The sequence below is a fragment of the Physeter macrocephalus genome, chromosome 11, assembly GCF_002837175.3.
Source record: "Physeter macrocephalus isolate SW-GA chromosome 11, ASM283717v5, whole genome shotgun sequence".
Lineage (NCBI taxonomy): Eukaryota > Metazoa > Chordata > Mammalia > Artiodactyla > Physeteridae > Physeter > Physeter macrocephalus.
In genome coordinates, this window is record NC_041224.1 from 129550349 (window position 1) to 129569946 (window position 19598).

Below are 19598 nucleotides of genomic sequence, written 5' to 3' on the forward strand. Positions count from 1 at the left end.
TTGCTTCATTCTTTTAAAATGTATTTACCATTGCAAATGGGGAAATCAAAATCTCTTCTTTAAGAAATATTTCCCATAAAAAAACAAAGCAGGCAGCAAGTGTATAATTACATACTTTAGAGTGAAACCTAGGCAAACCTATAGACAAAGAAATATGTTAGGATACATTAAATCGTTTTCAAGAGTTAACATTATCAATTTAACTACCACATGAAAAATAAACAAACTGTTCTTCATTATCTGAGTCCTCTGATCTTTCAAGCACATGTTATTTTTTCAAAGGCCAGACTGGGAGAAATTATCTTTTCAAATTGATATAGTATTGCATGCTGCCTGAATTAGAAAGGTATCCAGCAGAGTGGGGTGGAAATACTATACCTCAATTCCTACCTGGGTAAAGAAGGGTTCATAAATCTCAACTCCTTTATCAGATCCTTGTAGTAACACCTCCTGGCCACGTCTCCAGCTGTACCGAACAGGTGGATTGGAATTGGCAACACACCGGAGGAACACTGTTCTCTCATAGTAAAATTGTTCTTTAGCTTCACCTATACTTTGATGAACAGTTACTACTGGATCATCCAAATCTATAAAACATAAAAAGTGTTATGAGTTGCATGGCTTTTAAAGTACTATACATATAAAATGTAACCAAAGATGAATTTTCCTAATTGAATGTATTATTTTTAACTAGACTCTTTTTCATTGAGTTTATTGAACTCATTTGCAGACAAATTTCCAGTGATAGAAGGTAAAGCCAAATAATAGTTACTTCTTAAGATCTCTATTTGCTGAAATAGTACAAATGACTACATATTTCCAACACATCGTCAACAGCCACATAAAACATAGCTCCATGAGAGAGATCAGAAAACTTAAGAGGTTAGCCAAAACGAAGAACCACAGTCATAGAAAAAAATATCAAGTAGCTCAACTAGCTCTTAACTTTAACATACTTCTTTTTCCAATTATTTATAACATGTATTTTTAAAATAACCTATGTTTATAAATTATTATAATCTTTGTAGTAAGAAAATATGATCTTATACTGGGTTAAATTTTTCCTTCATCTCATACTTCATATCCCAGATCATATTTGCTAGTTAAAAATGTGTTAACAGAAGGTATTATTAAAAGGCATTAATATTTCTATTATTGAATATTGGAAATAAATTTTTGCCATTTTACATACATTCTAAAGAAGGGATATTTACTACAAGGTTTAAGAAACATTTTCTGGAAAGAAACAATTCATGAATATCTTGGGCTTTGTGGTTCACACAGTCTTTGTCTCAACTACTCAACTCTACCATTGTAGTGTGAAAGCATCCAAAGACAATAGGTAAATGAATGAAAGATGAGGGTTGCTGAGTTCCAATTAAACTTTATTTACAAATGCAGGTGCCCCAGCCAGATTTGGCTCATGGGCCATAGTCTGCCATAGATTGCCAACCCCTATATACCATATCCCAGGTTCTTCTCTTAAGAGAAAAAGAAATTAAGGAGTGTATTTGCTTTAAAACAACTGTGCTGTGTATTTGAAACTTTCTAAGAGAGTAAATCTTAAAAGTTCTTATTACAAGAAAAACAAATTTGTAACTTTGTATGGTGACTGATGGCAACTAGAGTTCTTATGGCAATCATTTTGCAATTTATACAAATATTGAATCATTATGTTGTATACCTAAAACTAATATAATGTTATAAGTCAATTATACCTCAATAAAATAATACAAATAAATATTTTATAAAGATGTGTTAAAATAATAAAAAGGCAACTAAATTAGTGAAGTAATAGCTTTCCTAAGGAATCAAAGTAGAGAACAGAATCCCAAATTTCCCCAGTTTTAAAAAAGCTTTTTTCCAACGTGAATTGCTTGACAGTCCTACTTAGATGTCTAGCTTTGCAACATTCTGAGTTTTCTTTTTTTTTTCCAACATTAGAATCTTTTCACAGCTATCTCAATGGCCTCTAATTTTAGTAGTGACAATTTACAGAACAACTGCTGCTTTTTCGGTAAAGTTGTAGGAACTTTCAGTTTAAATTCATTCTATCAGCTGTGCAGGGATAATATGCCTGGTTTTAATAAGTTGGAGTACTTAGGGATACCAGCAGTATTACCATGAAATGTTTAAAGGTCTTTAAAATCCATCAAATAGTCTCTTATTTGATGATTAGGCTATTACATATAAATCAAATCCTACAGGAGATTGATTAGCTGAACTCCGTCTTAGTGGCTTGAAAAAAAGGTACTGTGAGTCAGTTGTAAACAACTTATTTTCTCTTGTTCAAAACGTAATTTCTTTTAGTCACAGTTTCCTTTTTAGAAATATGAGCTGTGTTATATTGTAAAAACAAAATTCTCAAGCCAGAAACTTTCAGAAGAAAAAAGATTTGGATGGGAAACATTGTAACAATGGTGACATTCTTTGGGTTCCAAATAGTTATTAATATGGTATTTTTCAAAACCATTTATTGATGTATCCCTAGCTCTTTTCATGTTAGGTGGTGGTGTTGATAGGCACAGTCAGGAATAGACCAAACCCAAACAATCCTTTAAACAAGCTCTTCCCTGACTTAGATCTGAGTTTTGGGTCACTGGCCTTCTGAGGATCTAATCCTGTGACAATGGCTTACTGAACATTGTATTGGCAGAATTATCTGTTAGACTCACATTTATGAAATTTCCATTTCATAAAACTCCCAAATGATTTTTTTTCACACTTAAAAACAAATATGCCATTAGTGGTTACCTTTCTGTACAGTATAAAATATTTGTCTGTTATTTTTATTACTATTTTAAAAGATTAAAAACACATTTAAAAGTGAAACAAACAAACAAAAACCAAACAAGCCAAAAACAAGATTTCTTTTAGACAAGTCAAGTAATGGCAGGGCTAAAAAATATATTTTAAGTGAGATTATATGTTTGTGTGTGTGTATACATACATATATACATACATGATATATAGTTTAAGTGATATATAGAAATATATCATTTAAAAGATGTTTAATATATACTCTATATTACTGAATATATGTATTTGCCTTAGGTCAGGTTTCTCGGAAAAGAGGCTCTAAGACAGATGTGTGCAAGAAGTGTATTGGAAAGTACCTTCAAGACTCGTGGGGGAGTGAAGGAAATAGATTTGTTAAGGAGGACAGCTGAACTACAGCACAGTTGCTACTGAGGTCTCTAACTCTAGAGAAGTTTTGGAGTCCTGAGGTCCCCTCAGAGTTGTACTGCCTTAAGACAAGAAAGCTAAGCCTTTATACTACAGCCCTCTCTCCCATCAACCAGTCCTGGAAAGTGTGCTCCTCCCCACCAGGGGCCTTGACCTTGGGAGGGGAAGCTCTCTTTGGCTTATGGCAATTTCTAGAGAAGGAATTAGCTGATAGCCATCAGCGGCTAAAAGTTTCAGTGGCTGGAGGAATAAGTGCTTCAGCCCTGAGGAAGGAATCTGGGGGTGTATTACAGCATCCACTCAGATCCACCTGTGAGGTATGAAAATTCACTCTATCTCGGAAAAGCTATTCCAGGATTTTGGGTAGTCACCTTTCCTAGGAAATCTTTCAAAAGAAACTGTGGTGGGATGATAGTTATCATCTCCTTCTACTATTACCATTCTAGATTGCTCTCATCCTGGGCTAGTACATCTTTGGTATAAGTAGCTTACCTAGTGAGGCTACCAGATCTTTGTCACTGAGGATTTTGAGCCCCTGGTAACCGTGCTCTTCTCAAGCTATTACTGATGCATTTGTCTGTTTACCACCAAAAGTGGACAACAGAATAGCAAGAAATGACTCAGTGGATCAACTGGGTATGGAATATATTCTTGCTGTCTCACTGTGTAACGACAATCCTACCTTCAAGCTGACTGTATGGGCCAGTTACTCCTGCCAGGATGGTGACTCCTCTTTTCTGCTATTTGCTGACACAGGAAGACTAAGGTAACAGAGTAGCAGCCATGTCTTGAAGATTAATGGGACTCTTGCTGTGTCACTTAATAAAAGCTTTTCCCTTTCTGAAAACTAGAACTTCTAAACTGGCAGAGAGACCAGAGTTGTGGGGAGGGAAACATAGATTCCCCAAGTGGATCACTGAATGTGATGGTAGTAAGTAGGGTCTCTACTTGATTCTTGAACCTATGTATTCTCCAAAAAAAGAAAAAAGAAAAAGGAAATAAAGAAGAAAGAAATAAAAAGGAAAAGAAAGAAGGAAAGAAAAGAACAAAAGCATCATATAATAATGGTCATTGATTTAGGATGTATCCTGCATCACAGAAGATGGCACTCCCTCCTTACTGGATATTATCTCTCCAAGACTCAGCTGCCTCCTCCAAAGGCCATTCTATCACTCTAGTAAGTTAATTTTTTTAGGTGGTATAGAATATGATATGACTAGAGATGACCATGGCAATGCTCCCACTGCTATATCTTCACTGCTATAAAATGTGCTTCTGGTCTCGTGAGTGATTAGGTAGGATCATGTATTAAGAATAAAACATTCTAAAAGCCTTTGGATAGGGCTGATGCTAGCTGAGGTCAGCAGAAAAGTCCATATTCAGAATACATGTCAAATTTAATCAAAACGATGCACTGTCACTTTCAGGGTAAAAAAAGTTCTAATATGATTAACTTGCTACCAAGGGACTGGTTGGTATTCTTGAAGGATAATGCTTTATAAAGAGGCAACTGTTGGTGTCTGTTGCTGCCAGGTTAGATATTCAGTAGTAGACAGACTAACCTCCATGAATGATAACCCATATTTCAAACTTATGCATAGCCTCTATCCCTACCATTATAGCTATTCTTTCCACGAGCCTGTTATCCCAGCTATGGGTGGCCAATGACAGAAGTTGGTTGATATTAACTGTCTGCATTACTCTGTCTATTTCATGTTTTGTGCTGCTTCTGTGGTAGATACTTATTGGTGCTCATTAACATGCAATACAAATATTATCACACTTCATGCCACGCCCATAGGTCCATCCAAATACTTGAACAGATCTCCCCTTTCCACACAAAGTGGTTGACCAGGTACACCACCCAAGTCAAAGTTCTGTTCATTGGGAAGATTTTCCCCTTATTCCTGTCTATCAAGGACATCACAGAATGGGGTTCTAGTGAAGAAGCAGTCCAATTTTGGGCTTGCATACATGTACTGGGCTGACTCATTATTAAAGAAGCTTAGCCTTTTTTCTCCACTATTAGCTCAAAAGAGACCCTCTATGTGGCCAGGTATGAACTCATATAGAGACACTGGTAAAACACTGATAAGATGCCGTAGGGATCTGGGCACTTGCCTGTACATTTTACTTAGGTGCTTTGGCCCTGGTCATGCCTCATCTTAGATGTACCACTTCCATCTTATGATGGACTACTGATAGGTCTGCCCTATTTTATGACAGAGTGTTGGTAGATATGACAAAACCCAATGCATGATTGGCACTTCAGGCCACGTGGTCTGAAAATTACCAGGTTCAACAATTTAACAAGGAGTCCTGACTTTTTATTATATGACCATATTCAGCCTCTTGATCATCCATCTGATTTCTTTTGTTAAAAATTAATTAATTTTTATTGTAGTTGCTTTACAATGTTGTGTTAGTTTCTACTGTACAGCAAAGTGAATCAGCTGTACATATACATATATCCCCTCTTTTTTTTGGATTTCCTTCCCATTTAGGTCACCACAGAGCATTGAGTAGACTTCCCTAAGCTATACAGTAGGTTCTCATTAGTGATCTATTTTATACATAGTATCAATAGTGTATATATGTCAATCCCAATCTCCCAATTCATCCCACCCCACTCCCTTTCCCCCCTTGGTGTCCATACGTTTGTTCTCTACATCTGTGTCTCTATTTCTGCTTTGAAAATAAGATCATCTATGCCATGATTTCTTTAATTGTGTATATGGGGCAATACGCTTGTTGACTGTCCTCTTATTTTGCCTCAAGGGATGCTGTGTTCTATTAACCATCTCCATAGCTCTCTGTGAGTCGAGAGCACTGGGTGCATTTGAACTAGCTGCTCATTAAGACAGCTGTGTCCATCTTGCTTGTGACAACTAAGTACTGCCATCTAGGCTCTATTACTTTGAGATTCTACGATACCATCGTTATCAGGAAGACCAATTCTGTAATAGCATCTCCTGCTATGAACATTTGCCTACAGAGAACAGTCACCTCTGAGAATCAACGATGTCTGTATCTCAGTCGTCAGCACATTCCTATTGCTTTAATAAATGTGGTGTCTTCTAAGCCTTTACACAGAATATACGGAGTTGATGACTTTTGTGGCTCTAACTGGTAAATTCACTCTAGCATGCTTACATATCTGAGCCTTTTGATCCCTTTTTCTACTATCTGCACAGCAGTTGTGGCATGTATACTTCTTTTTATGGGGACCACTGCTTTCCTCAAGCTTCTAAGAACCATCCTAACAGCAGCAACTATGTCCTGCTATCCTGGCCAGGGTCTGGATCGTACATCATGGGAGAATGCTCCCATATCAATAAACTCTTATTCTTTATCTCCATTTGATCTTATTCTCCATCTCCAATCTTATTCAATCTTATTGTCAATCCCACTTGGTCCAGCAGCCTCAGGATCCTACTCCCTACGTACTCTCCTGACTCCTACCAGTAAATATTGGCTAGGGTCTGCAGCTCATTTGAAGCATAGCACAGGTTATTTCCTCCCTTAGAGACAAAGCATTTCTACGGTCAAATCATGTCATCTATTGACCATATATACTAATCTGGTGGCAAGAAATAGAGGTGAGGGTATATCCTAAGAGGGATATGTACTACCACAAAAGGAAGAAGATTATGCATTATATTTAAGCAAGATAGAAGTGATAGCCCCTAATTGGAAGAAATGGTCCACTTCTGTAGGCCCAGAAGGTTTAGGAATATCTAGGTTTTCAAGGTTTTTAAGATCATAAACCCAGATATACCCCACCTCCCCAAGTCAGGGTTCTACTTATTCCTAGCTGGGGTTCAGATCTTGGCTTGGCTGATAGGCTGGGACTGAGGATTCAAGAGCCTCTGGAACTCTGCTATACTTTTAAATAAATTCTAAGCCTTATTATCAGCTTTTATAACCTCTGGCTAAAGAAGTAAGACTTTCTTTATATTTTGCTACAGAGGCTTTCTTATCCTCACACATCACCCTAAACTCATGATTAATCACACTCAGTCTTTTATTCTTTCTCTACATTGTATAAATAGCACTCAGCAGAAACTGATTCCATTGTTCTTATAATTATTACTTTCCATTGAATTCCTCAAAAGCCTGAGATATTGAATTCACAGAGTGTTACCTCCCATTGGTACCTATTCTTGTTCACCATCTGTGAAGGTTTTAACAATTTTACCACTATAGCATTCAAGAGCTACCCATAGTCCACCTACCACCAGCAATGGGGTCCTCATTGCCAGCCAGTTAGTGCACTGATGGGTGATCTAACATTCTATTTTAGACTCTACTTCCTCAGACCATCTAGAATGTTTCCTTGAAAATATGATTCTCTGATGAAGAGATGCATTCAGGAAATTTACTGGGGAGTGTTCACAGGATCAATTCTTGTGATGGTGTGCAGACAAAAAAAAAAAAAAAAAAAAGGAGGGGCAGCATTAGGTAGTGAGGGGAATTAAACTGTAATGCATTACTACAAAGTCTCCATATGATCCAGAAGGAGCTCTAGAGTGGAGATCGTCTTTCAGAGTTGTCCTACGAAAGACAATGATCAGTCACTGGATTAGGCCTGGTGAGGAGGAGGCTTGAACTTGGGTTAGGTGGCTCCTTCCAGCTGAAGGTAATTTCATGAGAGGGATTCACTTGAGAGTCAATATATTCCAACACTCCCAGGATACAGACAGAATACTTGCTATGCTGTTCCATCTGAGGGCTTTGAAGTTCATTTCTAATTTTCTTCAATCTTTATTTACAGTTCAGGGACCATAAGATAACTTCCTATATTTATTCAATCATCAATTTTCACACTAAGTGGCTTAGATACTATTACAAAACAACACTGGGATATTTTATGTTATTGCCGACATTTTATCTGCATTTATTTCTTCTTTTAAAATAAATTTCTTTCAGTTTTATAGGCTAAGTATGTAAAATTCAAACACCTAGAGATGATATTCATTGGCAAATGCAAAATGTTATTTGAAACAGAGACTGATTTTTATAATTTAATGGAAGCCAAAACTCCTATTTATACGACAATGTAAATCATTGAATATATTAATTGATACCTAAATACCTGCTTTATATATTTTTAAAAAACGAAACTAAAATGATTTTCTATAAAATATACCCCTATGTGGATAAGATCTATACCTTAGTCTTGTTGTATTCCTAGAACCTGACATAAGGGGCAAAAGTAGTCAATAATGATCTAATAAATTAATATAAAGGAAGATTAATCTGTAACTAATATGTTCAATGTCGATTTTCAACAAGGCTAACTATACATACTACAATAATAAGGCTAAGGAAAATTCATTTTTTCCCCATAAATGCAATAGCTACCTACCCCTTTCTAACTGAAATAATTTTCTGTAAACTTTTTCTTTGGCTGATTAAATATACCATAAACTGACAAATTAAAGTCATTTATATATATAAAATGATGTAAGCTACCTTTCTTAACCCTAAAAACTTACATGAACTGAACTGGGTAACTGATTAGATATAGGGCTGAGGAAAAGGTGGGAGTTTAGGAAGGACCTGGCTTGGCAGTCGGGTAGACAATGCACTAACTGAAATAGGAAATGTAGAGTGAGACCTATACCAGGCCATGGGAGTGGGTGAAGGAAAATATGAAAGGGAAAGGAGTTATTTTTGTTTGGACCGTGCTCAACGTCAAGCACCTGTTGCTCTCTTAATCACAATATTTATAAGCTGGAGCCAGAATGAGAAGTCTGGGCTACAGATGTGGATCAGGAGACATCAGTATTCTCTGAGGGAATGAAACCACTCAAGAGGTGTGCAGAATGAAAAGAGGAAAGGACCAAGGAGAGAGCCCTGGTCAACATCAAGTGGAGGCAAAAAAGAAGGGAAATACCTGAAAAAGACTGAGGGAAAACTGATGAGAGAAGTGGAGACAAAACAAATTAGTGGGAAACAAAATGAATTTTAAAAGTAATTCCACGCCCTTGGAGGGGTTGGAGAGCAGAATAAATGGTGAAAAGAAATCAAGGTAAAAACAGAACTGGAAAAGGACTTTATATTTGGCAAGAAATATGTTACTGGTGAGCTTCATGAGAGCTGTGCCAGTGGAGTCATGGAACCAGTAGTCATTTTTCTGCAACTTAAGAGGTAAAAGATGAAAACACGGAATAATTAATGGATATAATCCCTTCAAGAGACTTGGTTCTGACAAGAAAGAGTTAGGGAAGTAGCTGGAGGACAACATGTGATCATAGGAGTCTTGCTTTGTTTTCACTGTTTTGTTTTCCTCTAACTTGAGAGATATATATTTAAATCCAAATGGGGAAGAGCAAGGAGTTTATAAGGAAAAAAAAATAATAATAGGGAGCTCTAGGAGAATGGTAGATGCTTGAACTAGCTAATTTTTTAACATCTTTATGGAAGTACAATTGCTTTACAATGGTGTGTTAGTTTCTGCTTTATAACAAAGTGAATTAGCTATATATATATACATATATCCCCTTAACTGCTCCCTCTTGCATCTGCCTCCCACCCTCTCCATCCCACTCCTCTAGGTGGTCACGAAGCACCAGGCTGATCTCCCTGTGCTATGTGGCTGCTTCCCACTAGCTATCTATCTTACATTTGGTAGTATATATGTCCATGCCACTCTCTCACCTTGTTCCAGCTTACCCTTCCCCCTCCCCGTGTCCTCAAGTCCATTCTCTACATCTGTGTCTTTATTCCTGCCCTGTCCCTAGGTTCTTCAGAACATTTTTCTTTTTTTTTTTTAAGATTCCATATATATGTGTTAGCATACGGTATTCGTTCTCTTTCTGAATATGTGTTAGCACACGGTATTCGTTGTCTTTCTGACTTACTTCACTCTGTATGACAGACTCAGGTCCATCCACCTCACTACAAATAACTCAATTTTGTTTCTTTTTATGGCAAATATTCCATTGTATATATGTGCCACACCTTCTTTATCCATTCATCTGTTGATGGACACCTAGGTTGCTTCCATGCCCTGGCTATTGTAGAGAGAGCTGCAATGTACATTGTGGTAAATGACTTTTTTTGAATTATGGTTTTCTCAGGGTATATGCCCAGTAGTGGGATTACTGGGTTGTATGGTAGTTCTATTTTTAGTTTTTAAAGGAAGCTCCATTCTGTTCTCCATAGTGGCGGTATCAATATACATTCCCACCAATAGTGCAAGAGGGTTCCCTTTTCTCCACACCCTCTCCAGCATTTACTGTTTGGAGATTTTTTGATGATGGCCATTCTGACTGGTGTGAGGTGATACCTCATTGTAGTTTTGATTTGCATTTCTCTAATGATTAGAGATGTTGAACATTCTTTCATATGTTTGTTGGCTATCTGTATACCTTCTTCAGAAAAATGTCTATTTAGTTCTTCTGCCCATTTTTGGATTGGGTCGTGTGTTTTTTTGATATTGAGCTGCATGAGCTGCTTGTAAATTTTGGAGATTAATCCTTGTGAGTTGCTTCATTTGCACATATTTTCTCCCACTTTGAGGGTTGTCTTTTCATCTTGTTTATGGTTTCCTTTGCTGTGCAAAAGCTTTTAAGTTTCATTAGGTCCCATTTGTTTATTTTTGTTTTTATTTCCATTTCTCTATGAGGTGGGTCAAAAAGGATCTTACTGTGATATATGACATAGAGTGCTCTGCCTATGTTTTCCTCTAAGAGTTTTATAATGTCTGGTCTTACATTTAGGTCTTTAATCCATTTTGAGTTTATTTTTTTGTATGGTGTTAGGGAGTGTTCTAATTTCATTCTTTTACATGTAGCTGTGCAGTTTTCCCAGCACCACTTATTGAAGAGGCTTTCTTTTTTCCATTTTATATTCTTGCCTCTTTTATCAAAAATAAGGTGACTATATGTGTGTAGCTTTATCTCTGGGCTTTCTATCCTGTTCCATTGATCTATATTTCTGTTTTTGTGCCATTACCATACTGTCTTCATTACTGTAGCTTTGAAGCATAGTCTGAAGTCAGGGAGCATAATTCCTCCAGCTCTGCTTTTCTTTCTCAAGATTGCTTTGGCTATTCGGGGTCTTTTGAGTTTCCACACAAATTGTGAAATTTTTTGTTCTAGTTCTGTGAAAAATGCCATTAGTAGTTTGATAGGGATTGCACTGAATCTGTAGATTGCTTTGGGTAGTAGAGACATTTTCACAATGTTTATTCTTCCAATCCAAGAACATGGTATATCTCTCCATCTGTTGGTATCAACTTTAATTTCTTTCATCAGTGTCTTATAATTTTCTGTATATAGGTCTTATGTCTCCTTAGGTAAGTTTATTCCTAAGTATTTTATTCTTTTTATTTATTTGGATTCCTTTTATTTCTTTTTCTTCTCTGATTGCTGTGGCTAAAACTTCCAAAACAATGTTGAATAACACTGGGGATAGTGGGCAACCTTGTCTTGTTCCTTATTGTAGTGGAAATGGTTTCAGTGTTTCACCATTGAGGACGATGTTGGCTGTGGGTTTGTCGAGATTTCTGTGCATTAATTTTGTATCCTGCTACATTAACAAATTCATTGATTAGCTTTAGTAGTTTCCTGGTAGCATCTTTAGGATTCTCTATATATACTATCATATCATCTGCAAAAAGTGACAGCTTTACTTCTTCTTTTCCAATTTGGATTCCTTTTATTTCTTTTTCTTCTCTGATTGCTGTGGCTAAAACTTCCAAAACAATGTTGAATAACACTGGGGATAGTGGGCAACCTTGTCTTGTTCCTTATTGTAGTGGAAATGGTTTCAGTGTTTCACCATTGAGGACGATGTTGGCTGTGGGTTTGTCATATATGGCCTTTATTATGTTGAGGTAAGTGCTCTCTATGCCTACTTTCTGGAGGGTTTTTATCATAAAGCGGTGTTGGATTTGTCGAAAGTTTTTCTGCATCTATTGAGATGATCATATGGTTTTAAACTTTCAGTTTTTTAATATGGTGTATCACATAGATTGATTTTCCTATATTGAAGAATCCTTGCAGTCCTGGGATAAACCCCACTTGATCATGGTGTATGATACTTTTAATGTGCTGTTGGATTCTGTTTGCTAGTATTTTGTTGAGGATTTTTGCATCTAAGTTCATCAGTGATACTGGCCCGTAGTTTTCTTTCTTTGTGACATCTTTGTCTGGTTTTGGTATCAGAGTGATGGTGGCCTCGTAGAATGAGTCTGGGAGTGTTCCACCCTCTGCTATATTTTGGAAGAGTTTAAGGACAGTTGTTAGCTTTTCTCTAAATGTTTGATAGAATTCACCTGTGAAGCCATCTGCTCCTGGGCTTTTGTTTGTTGGAAGATTTTTAATCACAGTCTCAATTTCAGTGCTTGTGATTGGTCTGTTTATATTTGCTATTTCTTCCTTGTTCAGTCTCGGAAGGTTGTGGTTTTCTAAGAATGTGTCAATTTCTTCCAGGTTGTCCATTTTATTGGCATATAGTTACTTGTAGTAATCTCTCATGATCCTTTGTATTTCTGCAGTGTCAGTTATTACTTCTCCTTTTTCATTTCTAATTCTATTGATTTGATTCTTCTGCCTTTTTTTCTTGATGAGTCTGGCTAATGGTTTATCAATTTTATTTATCTTCTCAAGGAACCAGCTTTTAGTTTTATTGATCTTTGCTACTGTTTCCTTCATTTCTTTTTCATTTATTTCTGATCTGATCTTCATGATTTCTTTTCTTCTCCTAACTCTAGGGTTTTTTAATTCTTCATTCTCTAATTGCTTTAGGTGTCAGGTTAGGTTGTTTGAGATGTTTCTTGTTTCTTGAGGTAGGATTGTATTGCTATAAACTTCCCTCTCAGAACTGTTTTTGCTGCATCCCATAGGTTTTGGGTCGTCCTGTTTTCATTGTCATTTGTTTCCAGGTATTTTTTGATTTCTCTTTGATTTCTTCAGTGATCTCTTGGTTATTAAGTAGTGTATTGTTTAGTCTCCATGTATTTATATTTTCTACAGATTTTTTTCTTGTAATTGATATCTAGTCTCACAGTGTTGTGGTCAGAAAAGATACTTGATAAGATTTCAGTTTTCTTGGGCTTCCCTGGTGGCGCAGTGGTTGCGCGTCCGCCTGCCGATGCAGGGAAACCGGGTTCGTATGTTCCATGAGCACTTGAGAAGAAAGTGTATTCTGTTGTTTTTGGATGGAATGTCCTATAAATATCAATTAAGTGCATCTGGTTTAATGTATCATTTAAAGCTTGTGTTTCCTTATTTATTTTCATTTTGGATGATCTGTGCATTTATGAAAGTGGGGTGTTAGAGTGCCCTACTATGATTGTGTTACTGTCAATTTCCCCTTTTATGGCTGTTAGCATTTGCCTTATGTATTGAGGTGCTCCTATGTTGGGTGCATAAATATTTACAATTGTTATATATTCTTCTTGGATTGATCCCTTGATCGTTATGTAGTATCATTTTTTGTCTCTTGTAATAGTCTTTATTTTAAAGTCTATTTTGTCTGATATGAGAATTGCTACTCCAGCTTTCTTTTGATTTCTATTTGCATGTAATATCTTTTTCCATCCCCTCACTTTTAGTCTGTATGTGTCCCTAGGTCTGAAGTGGGTCTCTTGTATACAGCATATATATGGGTCTTGTTTTTCTACCCATATAGCCAGTCTATGTCTTTGGTTAGAGCATTTAATCCATTTACATTTAAGGTAGTTATTGATACGTATGTTCTTATTACCATTTTTTAAATTGTGTTGGGTTTGTTATTGTAGGTCTTTTTCTTCTCTTGTGTTTCCTGCCTAGAGAAGTTCCTTTAGCATTTGTTGTAAAGCTGGTTTGGTGGTGCTGAATTCTCTTAGCTTTTGCTTGTCTGTAAAGGTTTTATCTTCTTCGTCGAATCTGAATGAGATTCTTGCTGGGTAAAGCAATCTTGGTTGTAGGATTTTCCTTTTCATCACTTTAAATATGTCTTGCCACTCTGTTATGCCTTGCCAAGTTTTAGCTGTTAACCTTATGGGAATTCCCTCATATGTTATTTGTTGTTTTTCCCTTGCTGTTTTTAACATTTTTCTTTGTATTTAATTTTTGGTAGTTTGATTAATACGCGTCTTGGCATGTTTCTACTTGGATTTATCCTGTATGGGACTCTCTGCACTTCCTGGATTTGACTGACCATTTCCTTTCCCATATTAGGGAAGTTTTCAACTATAATCTCTTCAAATGTTTTCTCAGTCCCTTTCTTTTTCTCTTCTTTTTCTAGGAGCCCTATAATTTGAATGTTGGTGCGTTTAATGTTTTCCCAATATCTCTGAGACTGTCCTCAATTCTTTTCATTCTTTTTTCTTTATTCTGCTCTGTGGTAGTTATTTCCACTATTTTATCTTCCAGGTCACTTATCTGTACTTCTGCCTCTGTTATTTTGCTATTGATTCCTTCTAGAGAATGTATAGTTTCATTTATTTTGTTGTTTATCAGTTTGTTTGCTCTTTAGTTCTTCTAGGTGCTTTTTAAACATTTCTTGTAATTTCTCCATTCGGTTTCCAAGATTTTGGAACCTCTTTACTATCATTACTGTGAATTCATTTTTCAGGAAGACTGCCTATTTCCTCTTCATTTGTTTGGTCTGGTTGGTTTTTACCTTACTCCTTCATGTGCTGTGTGTTTCTCTGTTTTCTCATTTTGCTTGACTTACTGTGTTTGGGTCTCCTTTTTGCAGGCTGCAGGTTCATAGTTCCCATTATTTCTGGTGTCTCCCCCAGTGGCTAAGGTTGGTTCAGTGGGTTGTGTAGGCTTCCTGGTGGAGGGGAGTAGTGCCTGTATTCCGATGGATAAGGCTGGATCTTCTCTTTCTGGTTGGCAGGACCACCTCCGGTGGTGAGTTTTGGGGTGTCTGTGACCTTATTATGACTTTAAGTAGGCTCTCTGCTAATTGGTGGGTTTGTGTTCCTGTCTTGCCAGTTGTTTGGCGTAGGGTGTCTAGCACTGTAGCTTGTTGGTCGTTGAGTGGAGCTGGGTCTTAGCATTGAGATGGAGATCTCTGGGAGAGCTTTCGCCATTTGATATTACATGGAGCTGGGAGGTCTCTGTTGGACCAATGTCCTGAACTCAGCTCTCCCACCTCAGAGGCACAGGCCTGATACCTTGCTGGATTACCAAGACCCTTTTGGGAAGTCTGAGGTCATCTGCCAGTGTTCAGTAGGTGTTCTGTAGGAGTTGTTCCACATGTAGATGTATTTCTGATGTATCTGTGGGGAGGAAGGCGATCTCCACATCTCACTCCTCTGCCATCTTGAAACTCCTCCTGAACTAGCTATTTTCATAAATAATCATTTTAATGGTATAATTAATGATATGAATTTTTACAACTCAACGTTATTTAAGATTCCCTTTATCAGTAGTATGGCCCTATTTTAGGGGTTTTCTTCCAAACTTCCAGTCTTTTAGGCTAGAAAACTTGGAATTATTTTAATCCTTCCCTATCTTTTTATCTAGACAAGATAGTTCACCTTAAAAAAAAATCCAAAATTAGTTCTTATACATTAGATACCTGTTTGAGTAAAGTTTCACTAAGTCATGGAAGCATTTGTTTAGTCTACTCTGCACTTAAACTGGGATACTCTAGTGACATGAAGAGCTAACTCATCTCCCAGCATGCACCGGCACAATTAATCTATGTGCTTATGGTTAATCAGTTAGTAACTTCAGCTGAAGTCATGGGTGTAGTTACAAGTTAACGAATCAATTAACCTCAAAAATAACCACAGCAGAAGCATGTTTTCCACTGGGGTTTATTCCACCATTTGGTCCAATTTTTCCTTCTTTAAACTTTGAATTAAACCAAATGAATCTAAAAACCCAGATGGCAAAGACACACTAAGTACTGTACTGGATATAGTCTTTCCCTCTGGGAAGTTCCAAAAATCTTAAAAATCCTATGCAAAAGAAATCCAAATGTGTTTTCTTAAGGAAAATAACCACTCAATATACTTGGAGGCACTAAATTAGTAAAGTATACTACTTTTTCATTTTATGGGTAAAAATTTATGTTACTATTATAACTATTGGATGGATGTACATAACAATAGATAATGCTGAGTAACTAACTTGAATAAAATTAAGTTGCCTTGAAGTTATACAAGAGAAACTAATTAAATCATTGTTAGATATATCAATAACCAAAAATACGGTACTTTATTGTAAGCAAAGCTTCTGTGCCAATGATTTGTAGTACTTTCTGCAGATACTAACACAAAAGCACTGTGTTTTTAGATACATCAATGAGAAATTTTGTGCAAGTTTGGAAACAAGACATGTTTCATATATTTTCCTGCATAGTGATTTTTAAACAATGACTAATTTTATTTGATAACCCATAAAAGAAAACAGACACAATGAGTACTTACAGCCAAATTCTTAACATGGGACATTTATAAGAGTGAAGCTATCTGTAAGATTTAGATTCATTCTTATTTGAAATTTTGTTCTTACTCATGTACTTACACTGGGTAGAATACACCGCATCTTCGATAATTAAAAAAATGTAACCCTGTGTTTTAAATGGGGCCAAATTAAACTTAAAAGCTTTTGAACAGCAAAGGAAATTATTGACAAGACAAAAAGATAACCTACTGAATGGGAGAAAATATGTGCAAATGCTATGTCCAATATGGGGTTAATATCCAAAATATATTAACAGCTCACAAAACAATATCAAAAACCAAACAACCCCATTAAAAAATTGGCAGAAGACCTGAATAGACATTTTTCCAAAGAAGGCACACAGGTGGCCAACAGGCACATGAAAAGTTGCTCAACATCGCTAATTATCAGGGGAAATGAAAATCAAAACCACAATGAGATATCACCTCACACCTGTCAGAATGGCTATCATCTAAAAGACCACAAACAAATGTTGATGAGGATGTGGAGAAAAGGGAGTGCTTATACACTGTAGGTGAGAATGTAAATTGGTACAGCAATTGAGGAAAACAGTATGGAGGTTCCTCAAAAAACTAAAAATAGAGCTACCATGTTATCCAGCAATTCCACTCCTGGTTTATATCCAAAGGAAAGGAAAGCATTAATTTGAAAAGATACATACGCCCCACTGTATAGCAGCATTATTTACAACAGCCAAGATATGGAAGCAACTTAAGTGTCCATCAACAGATGAATGTAATGAAGTACACTTATCTTTTTTGTATAGCTTTGGTTGGTAACGTATGGTAAAGTATGCCTCATTTTCTCCTCGATTGCGCATGAAGTCTTTACTCCATCAGGAAATGAATTTTGAATATCATGCAATTTAGAGGTCTAGTTTTATTTTCTTTCTGATGTAGGTACAGTATCAGCAGCACCATTTAATATTTTATTATCTCACAATGAATTGAATATCAGCTTTATCATATATTAAATTCCCATGTGTAATAGGATCTATGACTTTGTCTGTTCCTGTGCAAAATCATATTAGCATGACACAGTAGTTTTTATCTTCTGAATTCTATTAAGACAACTTTATTCTGTCCCAGCCCCTCACTGCTATTCTATTTCACCTTTCTAGGTTATTTCTAGGCTTCTGTCTTCTAATTAATATCTATATTATTTTATTTCACTCAAACTTAAAAATTATATAAACACACAACTCTGGGAATGATTTGGGATTTCATTAAATTCATTTATTAATTTGGAATATTTTATGTCTTATGTTAGCTGTACTCATTAAAAAACATGGTATATCTTCTCAGTAATTCAGAACATATATTACATTCTTAGATATGAAGTAACACTTTCTTCATTTAGGTTCTATGTCATTTTTGAAAAATTTTCTAAATATTTCATAATTTTTGAAATAATGAGTGAAATATTTGTATTGCCATTATTCATTACTAAAATAGGACTATTAATTTCTGTACACTTAACTCATATTCAATTACTTTCATAGTCTTTCAAACATCCAAGAACTTTTTGTTAGTCTTTTGTGTTTTTATACATAAATATGTATTTTATATTGATGTTTCATATACATATTTAAATATATTTATATATAAAATTGTTCTTATAATTTATCAGCAAAATTTAATTTTTTAAAAATTTACATCAATACTTTTATTTTGCTTTCTTAGAACATTTGCTAGAAACCTAAGACAGTATAAAAACTAATAGTGCAAACAAGCATTCATATCTGGATCCTAATCTTACCTGAAATGATTTTAGTTTTCTCTTTTTGTCATTTAGGATTTCTAAATTGAATATTCTTGATTTAAGTACTTTTTTTTCTACTACTAATTTATTTAGAGATTTGTTTTAAAATTAAGATGGCTGGGGCTTCCCTGGTGGCGCAGTGGTTGATAGTCCGCCTGCCGATGCAGGGGACACGGGTTCGTGTCCCGGTCCGGGAAGATACCAAACGCCACGGAGCGGCTAGGCCCGTGAGCCATGGCCGCTGAGCCCGCGCGTCCGGAGCCTGTGTTCCGCAACGGGAGAGGCCACAAAAGTGAGAGGCCCGCGTAACACACACACACAAACCCCCGCCCCCCCCCCAAAAAAAATTAAGATGGCTGCAAAATTGTATTAAATGCTTTTTAAACACATATTGGTGATGGGTATATACACTTTCATATAGTGAGAAATCTATTGTATTCCTTGAGTAGGGATTTTTTTGGTAATATTTATTGCACGTTTATTCTATTGGTTAATTAATTTGCTAAATTTTACTTAAATTTTTTGTATTCATTGCCATAAAAATTCATGTATAATTCTCCCTTGTGTTCATCATTCTAACATCTGTAGTGAATATCTAATTTAATTTCATGAACATAAGAAAATATCTCTACTTAATAAATATGGCTTTGTGTTCTAAGTATGCTTTTCAACAAGGTGTATTATCTATGCTAACAAAATCATTATTCCTAATATAAGCCTAATGTCTACAGAAAACGAAATTACAATGTATAGCATTATGTAACTCTTTTCTTTTTCTCCATTATTTAGTTACTTCAAGAATTGAGTTTGAAAATATACATTTCAATAATGAATTAAAATTTTAATTATAATTTAATGAACTGTGTAGTAAAAGCTTCATAGAAGTACCTTCTATATGACCATACACATTGCATAAATTAACAACAAAATAAAGAGGGCAGATAGCATTCTTGTTCCCAGAGACATATATTTATAAGCAATATCAATGAAGAAATGTGTCAATTTACCCATTGTAGATAAAGGGGGCAGTGTATCCAAGTCAAAACTGTGTACTTTTTGGTTAAAAAAATTATTTTCAAGTAATAATAAACATTGATGAGATATTATGAACTATTCCCTTAAACATGTTTTTTGTTCCTTAACAGCTATCTAGCAAAATAATAGGAAAACATGGAAAAGTACAGGGAAGGATATTAAAAAAAAAAAACCCATAATCTAGATGAAAATTTA

General features: G+C 35.8%; 1 protein-coding gene across 1 annotated transcript in view; it reads right to left on the reverse strand.

Annotated features, from left to right (window-relative positions):
• MDGA2 (MAM domain containing glycosylphosphatidylinositol anchor 2) overlaps nt 1-19598 on the reverse strand; it is an 835318-nt gene that overhangs the window by 296364 nt on the left and 519356 nt on the right. The window contains exon 4 of the mRNA XM_024118322.3: nt 391-587. Coding sequence (XP_023974090.1) covers nt 391-587 — 197 coding nt within the window. The remainder of the gene's footprint in view (nt 1-390; nt 588-19598) is intronic.